The sequence below is a fragment of the Ambystoma mexicanum genome, chromosome 12 (assembly GCF_040938575.1).
Source record: "Ambystoma mexicanum isolate Mex_15411 chromosome 12, UKY_AmexF1_1, whole genome shotgun sequence".
In the NCBI taxonomy this organism is placed as follows: domain Eukaryota; kingdom Metazoa; phylum Chordata; class Amphibia; order Caudata; family Ambystomatidae; genus Ambystoma; species Ambystoma mexicanum.
Genome location: NC_090936.1, coordinates 995,839,103 through 995,859,235, shown reverse-complemented (window position 1 = coordinate 995,859,235; position 20,133 = coordinate 995,839,103). Strand labels below are relative to the sequence as shown.

At 46.0% G+C, this 20,133-nt stretch overlaps 1 protein-coding gene across 10 annotated transcripts in view; it reads right to left on the bottom strand.

The window, feature by feature from the left end:
* The window catches only part of SBF1 (SET binding factor 1), a 2,512,102-nt gene that overhangs the window by 1,818,213 nt on the left and 673,756 nt on the right, over positions 1-20,133 (bottom strand). For all 10 annotated transcript variants that reach the window (XM_069629502.1, XM_069629505.1, XM_069629506.1 and 7 more), the window contains one exon: positions 3,687-3,764. In XM_069629502.1, the coding sequence (XP_069485603.1) occupies positions 3,687-3,764 (78 nt within the window). The remainder of the gene's footprint in view (positions 1-3,686; positions 3,765-20,133) is intronic.

Genomic DNA, 20,133 nt, shown 5'->3' with positions numbered 1-20,133 from the left:
TCCACAATCCGTTTTTTTACATTTTGGTGATATGGATGACATCACTGCATTGCAGGATGACATCACCACATTGTGTACGTGATGTCATCATGCAGAAACAGACGCATCCCTTAGTGTAATGCTGACCGCAGCTATTTTCAAATCCACGTCCATCTGGCACAGACTTGTAGGCAACTTTATACTATCTGCTAGAAGCTGTGCCTAAACCCTGTAAGCGTTTTTGATTATTCATTTTGATGGTAATGTCTTTTACCTTTCATTTTTTCGCTTCCACTTTGAAATTTAAAAAAAACTTATTTTCAGGTCTAAGGATTCATCACCTGGGTGATAGGTATTTCTTTATTCTGACATGATAATCCATTTATCATTATTGACATTTAATCCTATGCATTCCACTGACTATAATTTTTCTGTGTTACTGCAGCCTATACCTCTGCTGTTCAATTTTTTCCAAAAGCCACAAAAGCCTCGGCACGTGAGTAGCGGGTAGGATATTATTTTTTACAAAGGATCTTCTGCTTTATTTTACATTTTTTAATAACATGAGATGCTTTACAGAAATGTATATTTTTGAAGGTGTCTGCATTATCTTTATTTGTTCCTCTTTCTTTTCATGATTTAGAGCAGAAACTGGAGTTACTTCGTTCTAACACCCTGTGGGTGACCAGACACAATGGTTTGGCTAGATACGTGCCTCAGCTTCTGTTAGGAGTACCATGTTATGATTTATACATGAGTAAATATTCAGTTTTGGATTTATGACTATCTAGATTTACAGACATTGCCCTGATGAAAGACCATACTGGGTCTGAAATGCATTGGCCAATCGGGTCTGCCTATCAGCATTTAGTAAAGATGCAACTTTAAAGCAATTTTATATTGATTGACCCAAGTATTCATTTATAAAACCTATTTTCGGTATCCAGTGATTTTAACGAAAACATTCAAGAGAATGATTTATTGAACAAACTGAAAATACCTTGATTTAAACAAATATATAAATATGGGTTGGGTTAAGGGGTTAAAACAGGTGGGGAGGGGGTTGGGGTAGGGTTTAAAGCATAGGGAAATGTGGGGCTTGGGGGCACCCCCCAAATAAAAATAGAAATCTGATGTTTTTTCATTATAATTGTTTCATTATAAAATACCTCTCTGAAAATGATTTCGGTAAAATCACATAGGCAAGCAATGACCACACTCCGGGAAGTTATGCAGTCAGAACAAACCACATTTAAAAGTTCTTTTAAAAATGTGCTGGGAAAGAAAAAATGAATGCCTACATGCATTTCCACGGGTAGTGACATTGGTTGTTAGGAAAAAACAGCTTAAATATCCCTTTATGTTTCTCATCACCAAAAGTAATTAGAATCATCTACACTGGACACATACATGTGTCCATAATTGCTATACTTTAACCAATACACTTATTGGCTAAATAAGGAAAATACTTGAATGATGGCTTTTTGATTTCAAGAAAACATACGATTACTTTTTTAACATAAACCCTTCTCAATACGCATGTAATTCTTCTGATTATTACGTGGCTGAAAAATGTATTCAGTGTATTTATACTTGGATCATGAAAATTAAGCAAAGTTAGTTTAAAACTCTGACATCTTAAAGAAATATATTTTTACAAAGGTAGCGGGCGCCCCTCTCTCGCAAGAACAGACATGATAACCTGTTCAATGGTTATTAACCACTTGAGAGTTCGCAGCCACTGCTTTTACTCACTGTGCCTTTCACAGATGGGAAATATCCATTTGCATATCAGTCTTTGTCCTGCCCAGGGGCAGTCCAGCACCGAAATACAATGGCAAATCCAATCTGAACGAGAGTACCACCAGCAACCCCATACACGTGTTTCACCCTTGTTGGGGATCATCAGTGAGGTGAAGCTGATGCCTCTCTAAGCACAGTGAGAGGGAGACCACGTCTGGTTGCCCCCAGGAGACCTAGGGTTACCAATCCCAGGTTCCTTAAAAAATAGTTTTACAAAGGTAGCGGGCGCCCCTCTCTCGCAAGAACAGACATGATAACCTGTTCAATGGTTATTAACCACTTGAGAGTTCGCAGCCACTGCTTTTACTCACTGTGCCTTTCACAGATGGGAAATATCCATTTGCATATCAGTCTTTGTCCTGCCCAGGGGCAGTCCAGCACCGAAATACAATGGCAACTCCAATCTGAACGAGAGTACCACCCCCTCTTGCGAGAGAGGGGCGCCCGCTACCTTTGTAAAACTATTTTTTAAGGAACCTGGGATTGGTAACCTTAGGTCTCCTGGGGGCAACCAGACGTGGTCTCCCTCTCACTGTGCTTAGAGAGGCATCAGCTTCACCTCACTGATGATCCCCAACAAGGGTGAAACACGTGTATGGGGTTGCTGGTGGTACTCTCGTTCAGATTGGAGTTGCCATTGTATTTCGGTGCTGGACTGCCCCTGGGCAGGACAAAGACTGATATGCAAATGGATATTTCCCGTCTGTGAAAGGTACAGTGAGTAAAAGCAGTGGCTGCGAACTCTCAAGTGGTTAATAACCACTGAACAGGTTATCATGTCTGTTCTTGCGAGAGAGGGGCGCCCGCTACCTTTGTAAAACTATTTTTTAAGGAACCTGGGATTGGTAACCCTAGGTCTCCTGGGGGCAACCAGACGTGGTCTCCCTCTCACTGTGCTTAGAGAGGCATCAGCTTCACCTCACTGATGATCCCCAACAAGGGTGAAACACGTGTATGGGGTTGCTGGTGGTACTCTCGTTCAGATTGGAGTTGCCATTGTATTTCGGTGCTGGACTGCCCCTGGGCAGGACAAAGACTGATATGCAAATGGATATTTCCCGTCTGTGAAAGGTACAGTGAGTAAAAGCAGTGGCTGCGAACTCTCAAGTGGTTAATAACCACTGAACAGGTTATCATGTCTGTTCTTGCGAGAGAGGGGCGCCCGCTACCTTTGTAAAACTATTTTTTAAGGAACCTGGGATTGGTAACCCTAGGTCTCCTGGGGGCAACCAGACGTGGTCTCCCTCTCACTGTGCTTAGAGAGGCATCAGCTTCACCTCACTGATGATCCCCAACAAGGGTGAAACACGTGTATGGGGTTGCTGGTGGTACTCTCGTTCAGATTGGAGTTGCCATTGTATTTCGGTGCTGGACTGCCCCTGGGCAGGACAAAGACTGATATGCAAATGGATATTTCCCGTCTGTGAAAGGTACAGTGAGTAAAAGCAGTGGCTGCGAACTCTCAAGTGGTTAATAACCACTGAACAGGTTATCATGTCTGTTCTTGCGAGAGAGGGGCGCCCGCTACCTTTGTAAAACTATCTTAAAGAAATATAATTATTTGTGTCAGCCCCTGAAAATGTGTTGAGAACTTGCGGCCATCAAATTGTTACATAGCGAAAAGTGAAAAGTCGAGGGAAGAATTACTATAGAAAAGATAATCGGACCAATTCAAGGGAACCGGACAAGAAGGTATTTATAAAGGGGCATATCTGGCGCATTCTACAGGCCCCAAAAATAGGTGTCATAATATGACACGCTAATAAAGCTAAAAATGAAGATGCCAATGCAGCAAAGGGATAACAGGTACAATCACACAACCTGCACACAACACGCAATGAAGCACATTGTCTTGAGCATGAACGGGACAGCTTGCAGTCTGAAAGTCATCCTATTTTTCTAACCTGCATCTTCAGCGAGGAGGCAGAGATGGATGATGGCGGGAAAGCAAGGTCAGCAATTTCCAACTCTGGATCCAAAACCTGCAAAAGGGAGAAAGACAATGTAGTAATTTTTCCGAAACTGAAAGGACTGCAGCGAACGATTGATTTGCACAGGCAAAGTAATGTTATGTTATGGGGACTTGTCTTATGCACTACTGCCATGTTTATGGTTTCCAGGCACTTTCATGGAGGAAATGAAGGTGGTGGGTGTGGTTTGGTGGGGGAGGTGTAGCAGGAAAAGACAAGGCCTTGTGCTGAACTGTTCCTTCCCCTAGAGGCAGGAGCAACCAGTGTAGGCTTCACAAGGCCACAGCGATGCGTCTCTCCTATTTATTCTTAGCAGAAGTATCGCTACAGCATTTTGGATGCGTGGTAATTTCTTGGTCAAGTAAACAGGCTCACGAGTTATAGGCTGTTTGCGTAATCAATTCTTGATAGCATCAGTGGGATTATTGTGAGGGTCCGGTGTGAGAAGCTTATGTATGGAAGAGTTTCACCTGACTGGGCGTAGGTGGAAGAAGCCTCCTCATACAATTGACCATCTGTGGCTCTAGTCTGAGTGTGCTGTCCATGAGTATTCCCAGATTGTTTCACTACTGTTTGTTTCTGGACCTCTTTCCATTTCCAAGGGCCAAGGCAGTGAAAGCTGTGGCTGATTGTCATTGAAGGAGGTTATCCAAATTTCAGTTTTGCTTGTGTTTATTGATGATTATTGTTAATCCAGAGCTTTATCTGATTGAGGCATTTATAAAGTGGATTGTTCAGGATGTTTGAGTCAGTGTTAGAAGTTACCTTAAAAATGAGTGATGTGTCATCTGGGTAATTGTATCAAGTTAGTGTGAGGAATTGCCATCAGGCAAGCGTGAATGACCTGCTGGCTTTTTTTATTTGTATTAACTGATAAAACGATGTCATTGCATCTCAGAAAGGGTAATAGTTAAGATAGATTTCTAGAGTGTGGCCTGGTGGAGATATTTTAGGAGGCCACCTTAGCTATAGTGAACAGGGAGCTCTGGGAGGTTATCCAAAACCCAATCAAGGTAAAACGTGGTGTGCAGTCAAGGCTATTCTCAGGCAAGTGGGATCAGGGGTCCACAATGAGTCTACACAGTAAAGCACCCACAAATTCAATTTAGTCAAGAATGTATACAAATATTTATTCTAGGCCATCAATACGCACACTAAAAAATAACTAGCAAGTGATATTATTGCAGAATACTCAATAGTAAACATATACATTCACAACAGGTTCTCAAAATGCATTGAAATGACTTAAAATAAGAGGTAAGTAAATTAATGCAGTAAAGATGGAAACCAAGTCATAAGTGAATTTCCCTAACTTCAGCAGTCCAATCCCTAAGAAAAATGGGGCCTTGTGCCAAAGGTTACAAGAGTAACAACGCTTCTCCCCAGAATTTACTCTCTGTAGGTTAAGCTATAATTGTACTTGTGTTGGATAGTTCAAAGAAGATATTCAACAAGGTTACTAGGTAAGTGAGTTGTGTCCTTACCTTTCAGATGGCACTACCCAGGTTCCACACCCAAAATGCAGTGGAATGCAATGTTAAGATACAAAGAGACTTTTTCCCAATATTATACTATGGAGGTCAGGTGGAGACAAATGCTTTGCGTTTACTTACCACCCTGGCTCCAATTTTCCCAGTTTACGTGATGCGCCGACTGGGGGTTGCTGGAGGTTGGATTTCCCGCCGTTGGTTCCAGTGAGAGGTGGCCAGAAGCTGCAGGTGCAAGGATTCTTCCGGTCAGGTCGAGATGCAAGATGCAATCCCTGGCGAGTAATGCAAGATTCACCAATGCAAGCCTCTTCAGGGCACTTAACAGGATAACGAAGAAGCGTTCCAGCAATGGCCACCTCACACAGACGGCGGGCGTCGTAGTTGAAGAAGCAGCTCTACGACAGGATCCCTTGATGCTGGGATGCTGAAATTGGGAGGGAAGGTGACTTGTACTACATGCTGGCGACCAACGTAGTTCCAGCTGCATATGCAGAATGGCAGCACTTCTGGCAAGAAAGTACATAAAAGAGCTGGGCACTCCACTAGGTGGTGCAGGGGCACTTCCGATGGCTCAGGACAGCTGGATCCTCGAGAAGGCGCTGAGACCAGTTGTTCCCACTAGTCAAAGGGCTGAAGCACTGCAAGGGACTTCAGCAATAAGGTAGTCCAACAGGGCTTCACCAGGCCAGACGCCGGAAGGGATGCCAGGCCTCTTCTAGAGTCTCCTTCGGATCTTCAGTCACCTGTTAGTCTTTGAGGGATTCTTGGCTCGGACGCAGCTCTGAAGAAATTGCTGCAGTAGTCCTCTTATTCAAAATACAGCATGGAAGCAAGTCAAGTCCACCAATGGCAAGGATCTGCACCATTCAAACAACCAGTAGTTGTCCAATCAGGGACAACCATGGTTTTACTCATGCAATGGCAAGGCAGGAAGAAGGCCAAACTACAATATATCTGAAAGACAAGCAAAAATATTGTGGCACAGCCATTTTAGGGCACTAGCAACGTTTAGTAGCCCACGAGGTAAATGTGAATGTGCACACTAAAAAAGGATGCAAAAATGTATCTGCTGCCACCAGCTTGTCTTCAGGCAATATAAAAGTAAAAGAATGGGGAGGCCCTAAAAGCGACAAGAGACTTAAACAGGGCGGATGGCCCGACTATACCTAACCAGGGGATAAAGAAATTATACACTGGGACCGGATGGGTCAAGGGGGGCAAAGGGGTTAGTTCTGGTTACTGTTTAATTGTTACTGTAAAAACTAAAACAAATTTAAGTGAAAAAAAAAGTCAGAACAGGTTAAAAAACAAAGCAAAAAGATTGGGAGTCCATAGAAAGTACACAAAAGAGAAATAGTTCCTAACAGTAACCTGCTAATCGGATTCCCCTTACATTATCTCCATGCCAAAGCAATAGTGTACACCTATGCCGTGCTGCATCAGTAGTCTGCAGCGCCTGCTCTCGCCAGTGGCACAGAGCAGGTTCAGAGGTCAAAGGGGCCCTCCTACCAGCTGCAGTGATAGCGAAGTTACCACAGCACAGAGGCTGCATAAGATATGCTCCTGTAAATAACTATGAAAGCTGCTGTCCAGGTGGCACATTAAACTGTAAATATAAGCCATTCCAGAGTTTAAGGTATGTATTTGGTCAGCATCTCTCAATTATCCAAGTCACATCAATTTGATATCACGCGTGTCAGCCCTATGAGCCCATCTCAGCTGTGTAAGATTTGTGTTCAATCCTCCAGCCAGGCTGTCTGCTTCTCATGGCAAAACTGTAGCCCTAGGGCCTGACGCTCTTTGATCCTTTGTGAGGCCAGGTAACACCCTCTCCAGTGAGACGGAGCCACTCCACAGAAATCTGTCCTGGAAACCAGAATCAAAAGACAGACCCATCAAAAAAAAGACTAGCCGCACACCAGGGTGCTGCATACCAAAAGGGCCTTTGATGCTATTGACAAGGAAATGGGGGAAGGGGTAATGTAGGGAGAGGGCGCTCAGACCAGCTGGAGTAAGGATCCAACATCTTGTTTTCTCTCCTTACCTCTCTTCCTACCTGTCCCCTACACTTCCTTTAACACAAAATGGCATAGTGAACAGGGACGGACTCAGACCCATCCTGAGCAGCGGAGGCTACGCAAGGGAAACCCCTTCCTCCTCCACCCCTCCAGAGCAGACGAGAGAGAAGACTGTGTGTGAAGGCGGGATCAGGGGATTCCGATATACACTGTGAAGTCAAATTGGTGATGGAGTCGTGGGCCACCGCATAAACAACGTGGCTCCTCAGTGCACCGTGCCACACAAGTCAGTGGGGACTCCTGGGGACCTAGGCAGGGGCGCGCTGCCCCGGGGACAGTAGTGGCATGTGAAGTCTGGGGTTCTGGTAATCGGCGTGCGCCCCCTCCCCCGCTCTTGGGACACAACGTAGAACTAAGCTGCCTCGCTCCACGAGTGGACAAAGACCCCTCACCGCCTGCGGGTCTCTTGGTACAACATATCCAGGCCTGCCAACGGAACACCCCACAACTAAAAGGAGGTACTCCTGAGGTGAATGACCAGTCCCGAAGCCACAGGGGGTTGGGGAGACGGAAGCCGGCAGGAGAACTGACAACACCCAGGATCAAGGGGACCACACTGGAGGCGGTGTAACTGGCCCGGAACTACAGGGACTACGCAGGGGCTAGGCAACACCTGCCGCTCTGGAACCACTCCCCCCAACCCCCAAAAGGATATACACGTTGGATGCTGCCTGGTCATACACTGAAAGCAACTGCGCACTGAGGGTCTGCCCTCCCCTGAGCCAATTAGCGTGCCCATGACAACGGGCCACATCTGTTTCACATCTAAACCTGGTGCTGTGATAATCAACCTACCTGCGCGCCCCCTGGGGTGGTGATTAACCACGTTGGTACACTGCTCAGCTTCGGACATCAACCTTGGGACCAGTAGGATGCTCATACACAGTTCAGCCCACCAAAACGGACTGATGGGGAGACATATGCTTCGCAAAACCTCGGCACAGAGCAAAATTGATAGGTACACTATGTCCGCCTCTGTGAAAGCCCCCCCGAATCCATGGATCATGCCGGGAAAGACGCCTTAACTCGCCAAACCCCTTCACTCACAGACATGGCGGCCATCGGCGAGTCCAGGACCTCAGTGGAGACACAAATCTAAGGTCTAACCTCTGAAGTCTCCTTCCTGCGTCAAGACCTGCAGATCCTAACATCCCGAGTGGGAGATGCGGAGCAGAGGATCTCAGACACTGAAGATACGGTTAAGAAATTAGAAGACCACCTGGCACATGTGGAGAAGAAACTCGCCACTCTAGAGACTAGAGCAGAAAATAGCGAAGGCAGATCCCGCCGCAATAACCTTCGCATCTTGGGGTTTCCGGAACGGGAATAAGGATCGTCCATGGAACACTTCCTAGAAGGATGGCTCTCGGACCTCATCAGGGGAGTACTGGGTGGGGGGAGTTCATGGGATATGGTTACTAAGACCTACAGAAAAGAAAGCTATGATATCCTCTACTGTTGGCGCTGGTTGCACAGGAATGTTAGTTTTAGAGTATGGAATACCCAAACTGCTTCGGTTTATGTTACAGTTATATGGCGGCAGCAGCGGGACCTACGAAACAGCAGGGCATAGCATCCTCCACACTAGACACAAAAGACGGAGAAGCCTCGCTCTTAGAATTTTGTACATTCTCTCTGCTCTGGTTTACACTCTACAGTTATAGGTTCACCAGTTGGGGTTCGAATTATACAAATGCGAAGCAGCAGCGGGGAGGGCACAGAGCAGACACCAGGGTCCGGAGTTGCGTGGGTTGCCTAACCTAGGGATAACTCTTGAGACACTCAACCTTCCCAACCATGTCACAACAAGAGAGACGCTGACGTGACAGATGGGCCAGGTCTCCCTACTGACCTGGAACGTCAACGGCCTAGGGTCTTGTATAAAACGAAAGCTGGTACCCCAATATCTTAAATCGATATTCCCCTGACATTGCCTTCATCACAGAAACACATTTGCTGGGCACCAACTGTGGGTTCTTCAAGAGATCCAACTACCCACAAACATACCAGGCTGGGTTCTCTAGAGGCTCCAGGGATGCCATGATTCTTTTGCATAAAACAGATTCCATTCCAGGTCTGGAAAGTGCAAGCAGACCCTCGGGGCAGGTTTGTGGTGGTCCTGGGAACATCTGGGGAGAGACCTGGGGCCTTGTGGCAGCATATGCACCTCCCATACTAACAGTTGAACTCCTTAACAAGCTGCAAACCATAATGATGGAGGAACAGGCAGACTCCTGGCCGGAAGGCGGAGACTTCAATTAGGTCATAGAGGCTGCTCACGACAGAACATATAGGGGCAATAGGGCTGGAGCTACCCTGACCAAACTATACACTTTTGTTGAAGCAATGGGGATATTTGACACGTGGCGGGCCCTACACACTTCGGACACAGGATTCTCATTTTACTCTAATGCACATAGGTCCCTTTCCAGACTCGACTATGTCTTCACCCCCAAGAATATGGCCCACTGACTACTATCTGCAGAATGCCTGGCGGGATGGATATCGGACTACTCCCCCCAACCCCCCTATTGATAAAACTAAAGGGCACACAACACAAGAGAGAACCTACCTGGCGCTTGAACACCTATTACCTAGGGGTGTCTGAGATTGCGGAAGGACTTTCTAATAAGACCTTGGAATATTTTGACCTAAATGAAAAATCAGTAGACTGCCCGATTACAAAGTGGGAAGCATATAAAACTGTCCTGCGGGGGGAAGCGATATCCTTGGTGGCTTCTCACCGTAAGCGACACATCGAGGCGACCGCTAAGGCAGAGGCATAGGTGGTCAGGCAGGAGGAGTAACTGCTGGAAGAGGACTCATGCTGCACATGAGGACCTAGTAACGGCCTAGGAGGTTTTGACGAACACTGCCCTGGATAATGCCGTACGGCCCATTGGTCTGTCCGGAGCCAGATTTATGAACAGGGGGACAAATCAAGAAAATCCCTAGCCTGGCTAGCGAGACGGTAACTAAGCAAGGGACAGGTGCGTGCCATTCAATTTCACAGTGGGGAAACATTGACGTGCGACTACGATATCGCAGAGGTCTTTGCCAACTACTATGAACAACTGTAACACCCCCCCCCAGCGATAGAGCCCACATCAGACACCCCGAACTTCCTTGATTCGATCACGATCCCTCAGATTTCTAGACACAAGACATAACAGCTAGACGCCGACATCACCGAAGAAGAAGTGGATGAAGCGTTGACACAGCTACAGGCAGGAAAGACTCCTGGCCCTAACGGTTTTCCAGTAGAGACATGGAAAAGGTTGGACGGGACACATGCACCCCATTTTCCTCTGCAGTAGGGAACTGGGCAGCCTCCCCCTGGACCTCCGGAGAACATGTATTGTGGTAATCCCCAAAGTGGGGAAACCCCCAGAATGCTGTGCCTCACATAGACCCATATCATTAATTAGCGGGGAAGTGAAAATACTGCCCTGAGTGCTAGCTAACAGAATGTTTGGGGTAATCGAATCTCTGGTCCACCCAGACCACTGCAGATTTATGCTGGGCAAATCTACACGAATGAACCTCCGCAGGGTCCAGACCGAGCAGCCGAGATCCCGGACCCAATGGCCCCCCCTTGCGGTTGACTTCCAGAAGGCCTTTGATTCAGTGGGGCGCCCTATGGGAAATCATTGAGGCAGATGGGGTTCGGACAGAGCTTCATGTCATGGGTCAAACTCCTCTACGTTCTTCCCCCAAGCATTTGTAAGGGTAAATGGGAAATCATCCAGGATGTTTGTCACGGGAGGATAGCTCAGGGGCAATGTACTCACCTTGGAAGCAAGCAAGACACAGAGCACCACAGGTTCAATCCCCGGGTCCGCGCTAAGAAACCTCTGGGTATTAAGCGCGTTATAAATAACCAATCACATCATATCATAATCATATCATATCATGTCATGTCATGTTCCCACTGGGCCGGGGGACCAGACAAGGCTGCCCCTTCTCACCTCTATTATTCCTTCTTGCAATCGAACCTCTAGTGATTATACTGAGAACAGACACACTGGACTGAGTTCACCTGGCCAAAGGGAGGAGAAGATCATGTCTCACTGTACGCGGATGATCTCCTTATATACCTCGGCAATCCAGTGATCTCCGGCCCGACCCAAAATCCCAAATCTTAGCGGAATGTCAACACTTTGGGGGACTCCAAGTAAATATACAAAAAACAATATACTTCCCTATTCAGGGGCGACAGGGCGGGAGGCAATTCCAGAACCCTGTCCATACCCAGTCTCGGTATTAGAATGTACCTACCTGGGCATACAGGTCATTGCGACGCTAGATGATTTTCCCAGGCTCAACCTACAACCAGTGGTGCAAAGGTTCATGAACGATGCTTCGCACTGGCAGTCTCGCCCACTATCACTATTGGGGAAGGCGGCATTGTTTAAAATGATGCCCCTGCCAAGGCTCCTAAATGTACTCCAATACGCATCACTTCCCATCCCCATCGACACTTTCGTAACCATTGAAAGGACTCTACGCACATTACTGCATTGCGATTAAAACGCTCCAACGCTCAGTGTGGAAAGGCGGTATAGGACTACTGAATATCGTCATCTACTATTGGGCTGCACAAGCAGGGGTAGTAAATGAATGGCTACATGGTGATCCAAAGGTCCCACACACCAGGGTAGAAATAAGCGCTAGCAGCTCTCACTCGGCCCTCCAGATACTATATGATAATAACAAGAACCTGAGCGGGGTGCCAAGAGGGTCACTCCATACCCGCTGCGTCTGGGAAGAGGCGCACAGACACAGGATGGGGCGGGAGACCAACACTGATCCAGCCCTTGTGGCATAACACATCTCCCCGAAATTACGGAAGATAGGACACTCCGGAACCTGGGAAAGGAAAGGGGTATCTACAATGGCAGACGCTATTCAGGACGGGCGACTGGTAGACTTTGAAACCATGAATGTGAATCACGGGTTGCAACCTATGGATCGCTTTAGACACGCAGAACTCGCACATGCTATAAACGCATAATTTCCGAGTCTTACTGACATACCCGCCTGTTCCCTGCTAAGATGGATTTCTGAATTCTGACCTGGAGGGGCAGAGGTTCAGAAGGCCAGCCTAGTTTCTTTGAACAGGGTAACCTCTGGACAAGCCAGACCAATCAGGGTAGCTATGGCTGGCGGTCAAGACTACATCTCAGGAGGGGTGAGGGTGACTGAAGGGCCTCAATGAGCACACAAAGCAAGGACACTTACAAATTACTCCAGACAGGTGTTATATAAAAAAAAATAGACCCATTTATTACAAGGCCTTTGTAACAGAGACCATAGAAAAAGAATCTCAGTAACACTAAGTAAACCAACACAACACTATGAGTACAATGTATATACAAGACCATTGGGGTCTAAAGGGTTAAATGCACGAAATATGTCGACAACCTAGAGGGGAAGGAAACAGGCAGTGCAGATAGTCTTTAGGGCCCTTTCAACATCGACAATACACCCAACTAAGAGGCAGTCCAAGCCCTAAGAAGAGAGGAGCCTTGTGCTCAATAGTACATGCAATGCAAGCACACACGGTTGTTCCAATGGGCAAAATAGGGTCTCTTCAGGGGTCTCTAGCAGCTCAGGAAGATGGATGAGGCGATGCAAAACAAGATCCCACTATTCAAGAACTTGAAGGCGGAGGCAGTTCGAGAGCTCTGGATGGAGTCGCTATTTCGCAATAGCAGTGGAAAGGAGAGGGGCCCCCAGGGGCCACTTGTGCGTAAAAATGGGCCCTTGCGCTAGGGGCCACCTGTTTGGGTAGAAGTACTCACCGATCCCAGACGCAAGCGGACCCAAACTTCACCAGTTCAGTCCACTTCGCTTGCAGGTTGGAATGTGGCAAAAAGGACGTCTCGGCACCTTTCAGTTCCTGAGATACAGTGATTATTTCCAAATGGGACAGTGGCGATTTCTCCGCTCCGGGTGGATGAATCGACCCAGTTTCACTGCAGCAGGCTTCAGGGGCAAGAGGGTCACAAATGCAGCAGACTTGCAAAAGACGTTGCCACGACAGGGCAACACGGTAACCACGTTCACTCCGGTCCTGGCGCCCTCGTCTCACTTCAGACCTGGGAATGTGTACAAAATTTGGTGTGAGGGTGCCAGGGACACAGAGCCAGCAGTATACCAAGTTTCAAGGGTCTCCTCTAAACAGCGGCGGTGACAGAGCAAAGCAACTTGGTAAACTGGTCAGCCCACTGGTTGGCCCAGGGACACTTCCGAGAAAGCTTACTTGCAGGGTTTGATGATGGTGCAGATAATAGTTGGTCCCACTACTCCAATGGGTTGAAGCATCTTCGCAGACCTTCAATGACGACCAGATGCAGAGGGGTCCCGCGGGACGACAGCGGGCTCAGGGTGCCAAACCTTCCAGCGGGTCACCAGCGGTTCCTCGACTCTGCTTCGTAGTTGCAGGATACTTGGATCCTATCCTTTGTTCAGTGAGAACTCAGGCGATCGACAAGGTATGAGTATTTTTGGCCTCCTCTTAGCCAAAGTTCCCTTTGTGCCAAAACAAAGAGGTCCCAATGGGAGATCTGCTCACAAACGCACACTCCATATGTGGACCAATCACAGACCACAGTGGTCCCAGTCATTCACGGCACTCCAGACTCTCTGGCACCCAGGATGTGTATTGGAACCAGACGTTCCAGCCCACATCATGGAGGCGCGCACACACACAAGGTATGCAGAAGCCTGAGAAAGCATTGAGTTTTGTGGGAAAGTGCATGACCAAATAAGGACCGACCCGGGTCGACTCGATCTAGGGAAGGAGAAGGGGCAAGATGTATCGGGAGGATAGCTCAGCGGCAACGTGCGTGCCTTAGAAGCAAGATGACACGAAGCAACACAGGTTCGATCCCTGGGTCCGCGCTTAGAAACCTCAGTGTTTAAGCGCTTTACAAATACACAACTAAAACAAAAACAATTACACAATAAAAAAAATTCCGGTAACAGTGTATCGATGCCCGCGGGCTGGTGTGCGAGCACTTTAAAAATGTTAAATAAATAAATGGCCAAAGAACCTTGTGGCATGGCCATTTTGGGGCCAGGCCATCTATTCATGCCAAACGCAGTTAACATGGCAGGAAAGGGTTACAAATAACGTGAAAAGATAGCTGCCACCAGTCCTGTCCATGGCACATCTGCACAGTTCATAAAATGTCCAGCGAGAGTATCTAGGGCCTTAGGAAAATGACTATAGACCCAAGCGTGCTGTATGGTAAGATACACTGCACACTTGTTACATATTGCACAAAAGTTGCAATACGGGAAAAGGACTAAGGGAAACAAAGTCTCCCAATACTGACTGTCTTAAGGGCATGTCAGTTTCCACATAAAAAGTGAGCGAAAGCCCAGAGGAGTGCAGCTGAAGGCTGTGCTTCTCTGGCAAAGTCAGTCAATGGTGTCTAAACAGCAGCAAAAAGTTTGGGGTGTACACATGGATGGAAAATTACATACAATTATGAAATCTTTCCCAACATTCCCGCCTTGAAACAAACGTCCTCCCGGACCGCATACCATCTAAGGTCACCTCCACTCTTTATCAGGCACTCAACTCCTACGGCACCAAGGAACTTACGGTACTCAAAGGGAAATGGGAACATGATCTAGGCACTTTAGAGGCTGAAAAAAGGGTGGAGGCGTTGACGTTGCCCTGTGAAATAGGCATTGCTGCCAAGTTGAGACTGATACAACTCTGAATACTACACAGGTCATACTGTTCCAGAACAATGATGGCCTAATTGTGGGTCGGGGGGGGGGGGGAGGCAGAGGATGGAGAATGCCTTAGCTGACGACGAGCAGAGGGCACCTTCTTCCATATGATCTGGGAGTGTTACAGGAATGGTGGGCAACGTGTGTCACTAGACTCCTCAATAATGGCATCCCCGGTACCAAGGGACCCCAAATTGATACTGCTGGGTGTGCGGAGAAACTGATTACACCAAATACAAAAAAGCATTCCTTGGAGTGGCACTAGGGGCGGGTAAGAGATTAACGACCGCCACCTGGGGCTCTGCGGAAAGAATATGCATAGACTGATGGTCCAAAAAAAATGAACAGATGTGCCTCCCTGGAACGATGTATCTACACTGCCAGGGGATGCCCCTGGAAATTTCAGAAAATATGGGTGAAGTGGGATGAATAAACACAGTCCTAAGAACCATGGAGTGACCCCCCCCCTCCCCCGCAGTCGGTGAACTGTGATGCTCCAGTTATGGCCTCTATTGTCAATTGTCTATACTGTTTTTCTTACGACACCGCTGCATGTGCTGCCAATATTTATTCATATTGTTTTCTTGTTTTATAAAACTTAATAACATGTTATTTAAAATAATTATTGGATTATTGACAAATGGGTTTGCTAAACCAGATTTAAATTGTATTCTTGGATCAGTTTTTTTCAATGTGACATTGAGAACTTTACAACTTTGGGCCTATTCCTGTTGTCTTAACACTTTTTTTTTTTAACATGCCTGTCTTTTCTTACTTTTCTTACACATGCCTTTTAAAAATTAAACAATGCATTCTTTGATTTAAATTACTACATTTTTGTGGTCTTTCACAGTACATTTTATCCTCCTTCAATACATAATGATGGCATCAATTCAACTGTTCTTTTACAAGCCAGAGTACACCGAAGATGAAATGCGTGAAAGAGAAAGTCAGCAAAAAGATGGTGAATTGAGTGGAAGTGGCGACGATCGCTTGCAAGAGCCTGATCCTCGCCACATGGAAGACATTTCCACTTGGTGTACGTGCCATTGATGTGTAGTAATGCCAACTTTGATGGAGAACACTTGCTGCCGAGAAAACTGGCTGCTTGGACTACATAGTCGAAGAGCCACCTCCATCACTATGTGTGACACAGCAGCAAGACTTCGAGGCAGCCTGCCTTACAAGATCCGTGTTGAGAATGCGGATAGTGCAGATGCACAAACCTATTGCAACAGTTTGCCCATGTGTTCTTAGTAATGAGTAAGTATTGCATATATTGGTTTGATCTGTGCCAACCTTGCACTATAGCCTTTCATGTTTTTCTACGATACCATTGTGATATCATGGGTTCACTCACTACATATATTTTGATGTATTGTTCGTTTTTCATGCTAAACTATTCCATCTTCTATTTTGAGAGTCAACTATATCATGTATGTCAATTACAAGCTATGACCAAAATGATGTTTTTTTTTTTTACAACGATCATTTACATTTTTATATATAATGATTTCAAAAATATTGGACTGACTCCACTAAACACAAAGTATGTTTCAATTCCTATCTATGCCTTATTTTTACAAAGATATGACAAAAAAGAAACGCAATTATTCGATACATTCAACAAAACTATTTCTCTATCTTTTACACAGATGGTACAGGCTTGTGAGCTATCAAGTGTTTACATGGCGGTTACATGGAAGATTGGGAATCCACGTTCAACATGTCATACCTGCCCGTGTCATTGCAGCCAACCGTGAACCATTTCCCAGTGCCTCTGGACAAAACACTAATTTATTTTTTATTTTTAACAGAGTAAAGAAAGATGCAGTTTTTATTAAAATAAGTTAATTTCAAAGATAGGTCTGTAATAACTTGGAATGGTTTACTTACTAAATATTTCAAGTTTGTTTTTTCATTCCTCGTTTTTAGTTTTTACTAAAGTAACATTTTTCTCATATGTTCCCAAACATACAACAAGGCACAACCCAAAAGCCACAATACCAAACACTCCGTACTTGCAACTGAATGGGGATTGCATTTCTTATTCTTATTATTTCTTCACATGCTACTTCTTTGTTTCATTTGATTGTATATTGGAACACACAAGTCTCATTAAATGTTAGCAATACTTCCCCTTTCAGAGTCATAGTAAATAACAGCAATGTAGTAATATGACTGGCAGTCACAACATCCCTAAGTCTACTAATCAAAATGATATGCTATATCAGCAAGATCAACAAATGTTGTTGGGTCTGCCCTGAATACTTTAGCAATATTAATCACACTTGATCATAATCTATCCAAACACTTCTCCCTTATCAATGCACTGTTATGAATGTATCCATGTCTTTTCGTTTGGGCTGTGTTTTGGGCCAGCCGGTCCACCAGAGCATAAGTGAATGTGCAATGCAATGTGTTCTTGCGACGATCAACCCTTGGCCACCCTACACCCACTGCCTCCATACTCCCCTTTGAAGACCATCTCATTACAATCAATTCATCTGTGTATCCTTTGACAAGATGCTGGACCTATTGCGCTCACTTCCTTATTATCCACCCCCCTCCTTCCTCGAAGGCAGTTCTCCCTTGGGCCACGCGCTCACAATGGAATGGGTGGGTGTGCGCGCACAAGGTGCCGAATATCATGTACAACTAAAACGAGTCTTTCACGGACCACTGACCACATGGCCACACCAGACCTGGTGTCTCCGTACTCCCCCTTTGAAGAACCCCCTGTTAGGGAAGTTTTCCTAAAGTCCTACTGGCAGTAAAACCATAGTCAGCTATCCTAGTGGTTTGTACACCCCCAACTGTTAGTATTAGTCTGCACTAGCTCAGGACCCTAGTAGTGTGGCAGAGCAGTCAGGCTTATCTTAACAGGTAGATGTGAGCTCTAGGTAAGAACTCAATCTTAGACAGGCACAAGAAAGAAGCACTTACACATATACTTATATAAACGATACAAGTATTATATTTACACCAGAATCACTTTGAATACTTCAGATATTTACGGTAGAACACTATTTCCCAGTGCTTCCGGAAATGCAATCCCCATTCAGTTGCAAGTACGGAGTGTTTGGTATTGTGGCTTTTGGGTTGTGCCTTGTTGTATGTTGTTTGGGAACATATGAGAACATTTTTAGTCTTTAGTAAAAACTAAAAACGAGAAATGAAAAAACAAACTTGAAATATTTAGTAAGTAAACCATTCCAAGTTATTACAGACCTATCTTTTTGATTGAAATTAACATATCTGAATAAAAACTGCATCTTTCTTTACTGTCCGTTAAAAATAAAAAATAAAAACAGTTTTTTGTCCGGAGGCACTGGGAAATGGTAGAATACTAGATAATTCAATGGGCACTTTCACTTTTCTGTTTGCTCGCGGTTACATTTGTAGTAACGTTAGAAAGGGAAAAAAAAAAATCAAGGTTATCGTATTATCGGTAACTGCGCACTCATGCAATTTTGAACAGGTCATACAGTAATGCATTTACTCTGCAGACGCATATAGGAAAGTCACTTAAAAGGGAGAAAAATAAGTGGTTAGAACAACATGAGCTTAGCTTAAAATTCTAGAGACGTTTCTTCGCCTGGCAAGTCTTAAGGCCAAAATGGCAATCCTAGCTAAAGGCAGTTCAAAGAGGGCTTGGAGTCTTGACAAACAGCAAACAATGAAGAGCTCCTGCGGACTGCTTCCAGTGTCTAAAGTTATTGAAGCAGCAAGTTAGCAACTAACAAAGGAGACCTAAAAACTGACTTGAGAAGGTGACACAAGCAGCAGCTTAGGTCAGAGGTAAGAGCGGGTTGCCCTGGACACCTCTACGTGCACTCCAACATTCTGGAGCGACTTCTTGGAATCAGGTAAGCAATACCCTTTCCCCTACAGTACCTTTGGTTTGAAGAAAGTGTTCGTGTTGGCTCCTCGGTAATGTAGCAGCTCTGGACCCGACCTCTGGATTCCTTGGTCTGGTGACAAAAGTCAGGACAATGGGCGGTGTCTCTCAGCAGAAGTTTCCAGGGTGAACCTGTAGCACCACTTTCAGCAACTTCTCGGTTCACTGATGTAGTTTTGGCACCTTTTCAGCAGCACAAACAAAGGACACGTATCGCCCAACCAATCATCTTCGCTTCCTGCAGTCCCAGGTGAGGGGGTCTGGGCAAGTTGGATCGGATCTCTGGAGTGTCCTTATGGGCTCAGCACAGATTTGGATGGATTCAGCCTTTCCACGACGATGCCCAGAAATTGACAGCATAGCTTCTGGTATTGGGGTACTGCAGCTCTGGAAACTCTTAGGACCTCGGGAGATGGCTTGTTTCAAGGTTCGTCTTGGCAATGGTTGTTCCCACCAACCAAAGGGAAGGAGTTGTCCTCTTCCGTGGTCCTCTGTTGCAAAGAAAACGGGGTCAGGACAGCAGTGGTCGCTTCATGGTCTTGCAAAGGGTCTGCAGGAGTCTCTGGTCATCTTCTTCGGTTACTTCCGTTTCCTGTGGTCGACTTGCTTTACACTCCAGAAGCATCACCTTTTATACAGTTCCAGCACACACTCCTCTGCAATCTCTCTCAGCATTTTACAGAAAGGGGCGTGTGGCGGTCCAATCGGACAGCCAGAACCCCTGTGGGAGCAGGACCAATTCAGGCAATCTGACAGACATAGGACAGGTGGGTGGAAGACTCCTCCCCCACTTCCTGCCTGCCCAGACAGCCTAGGCGGGGGATACATACTGGTTCCCGCCAAGGGAGAGACACAGACACAGACACCTCCCCCTGCCAGAATGGTAGATGGGCTAACAAAGAACAACCACGCTAGTAATGGCGAAAAAAGAAGGTATGCCCCAAGCTGGTACTTGGGTGCCCCTACTGTGCACTACCAAAGCTATTGACATAGCCTGCAATATAAACAAATACACAATAGTTGGTAGAACACATCCACTGCCACCAGCCATAATTAGGCGATTGTCTATGCGACTAAAAATGCACAGGAGCAGAGAGAGAAGGGGGAAACCAAGTATCCCTTTGGCACTCCACTGAGGTTGGGGGTGTGCCAATCTCTCAGTC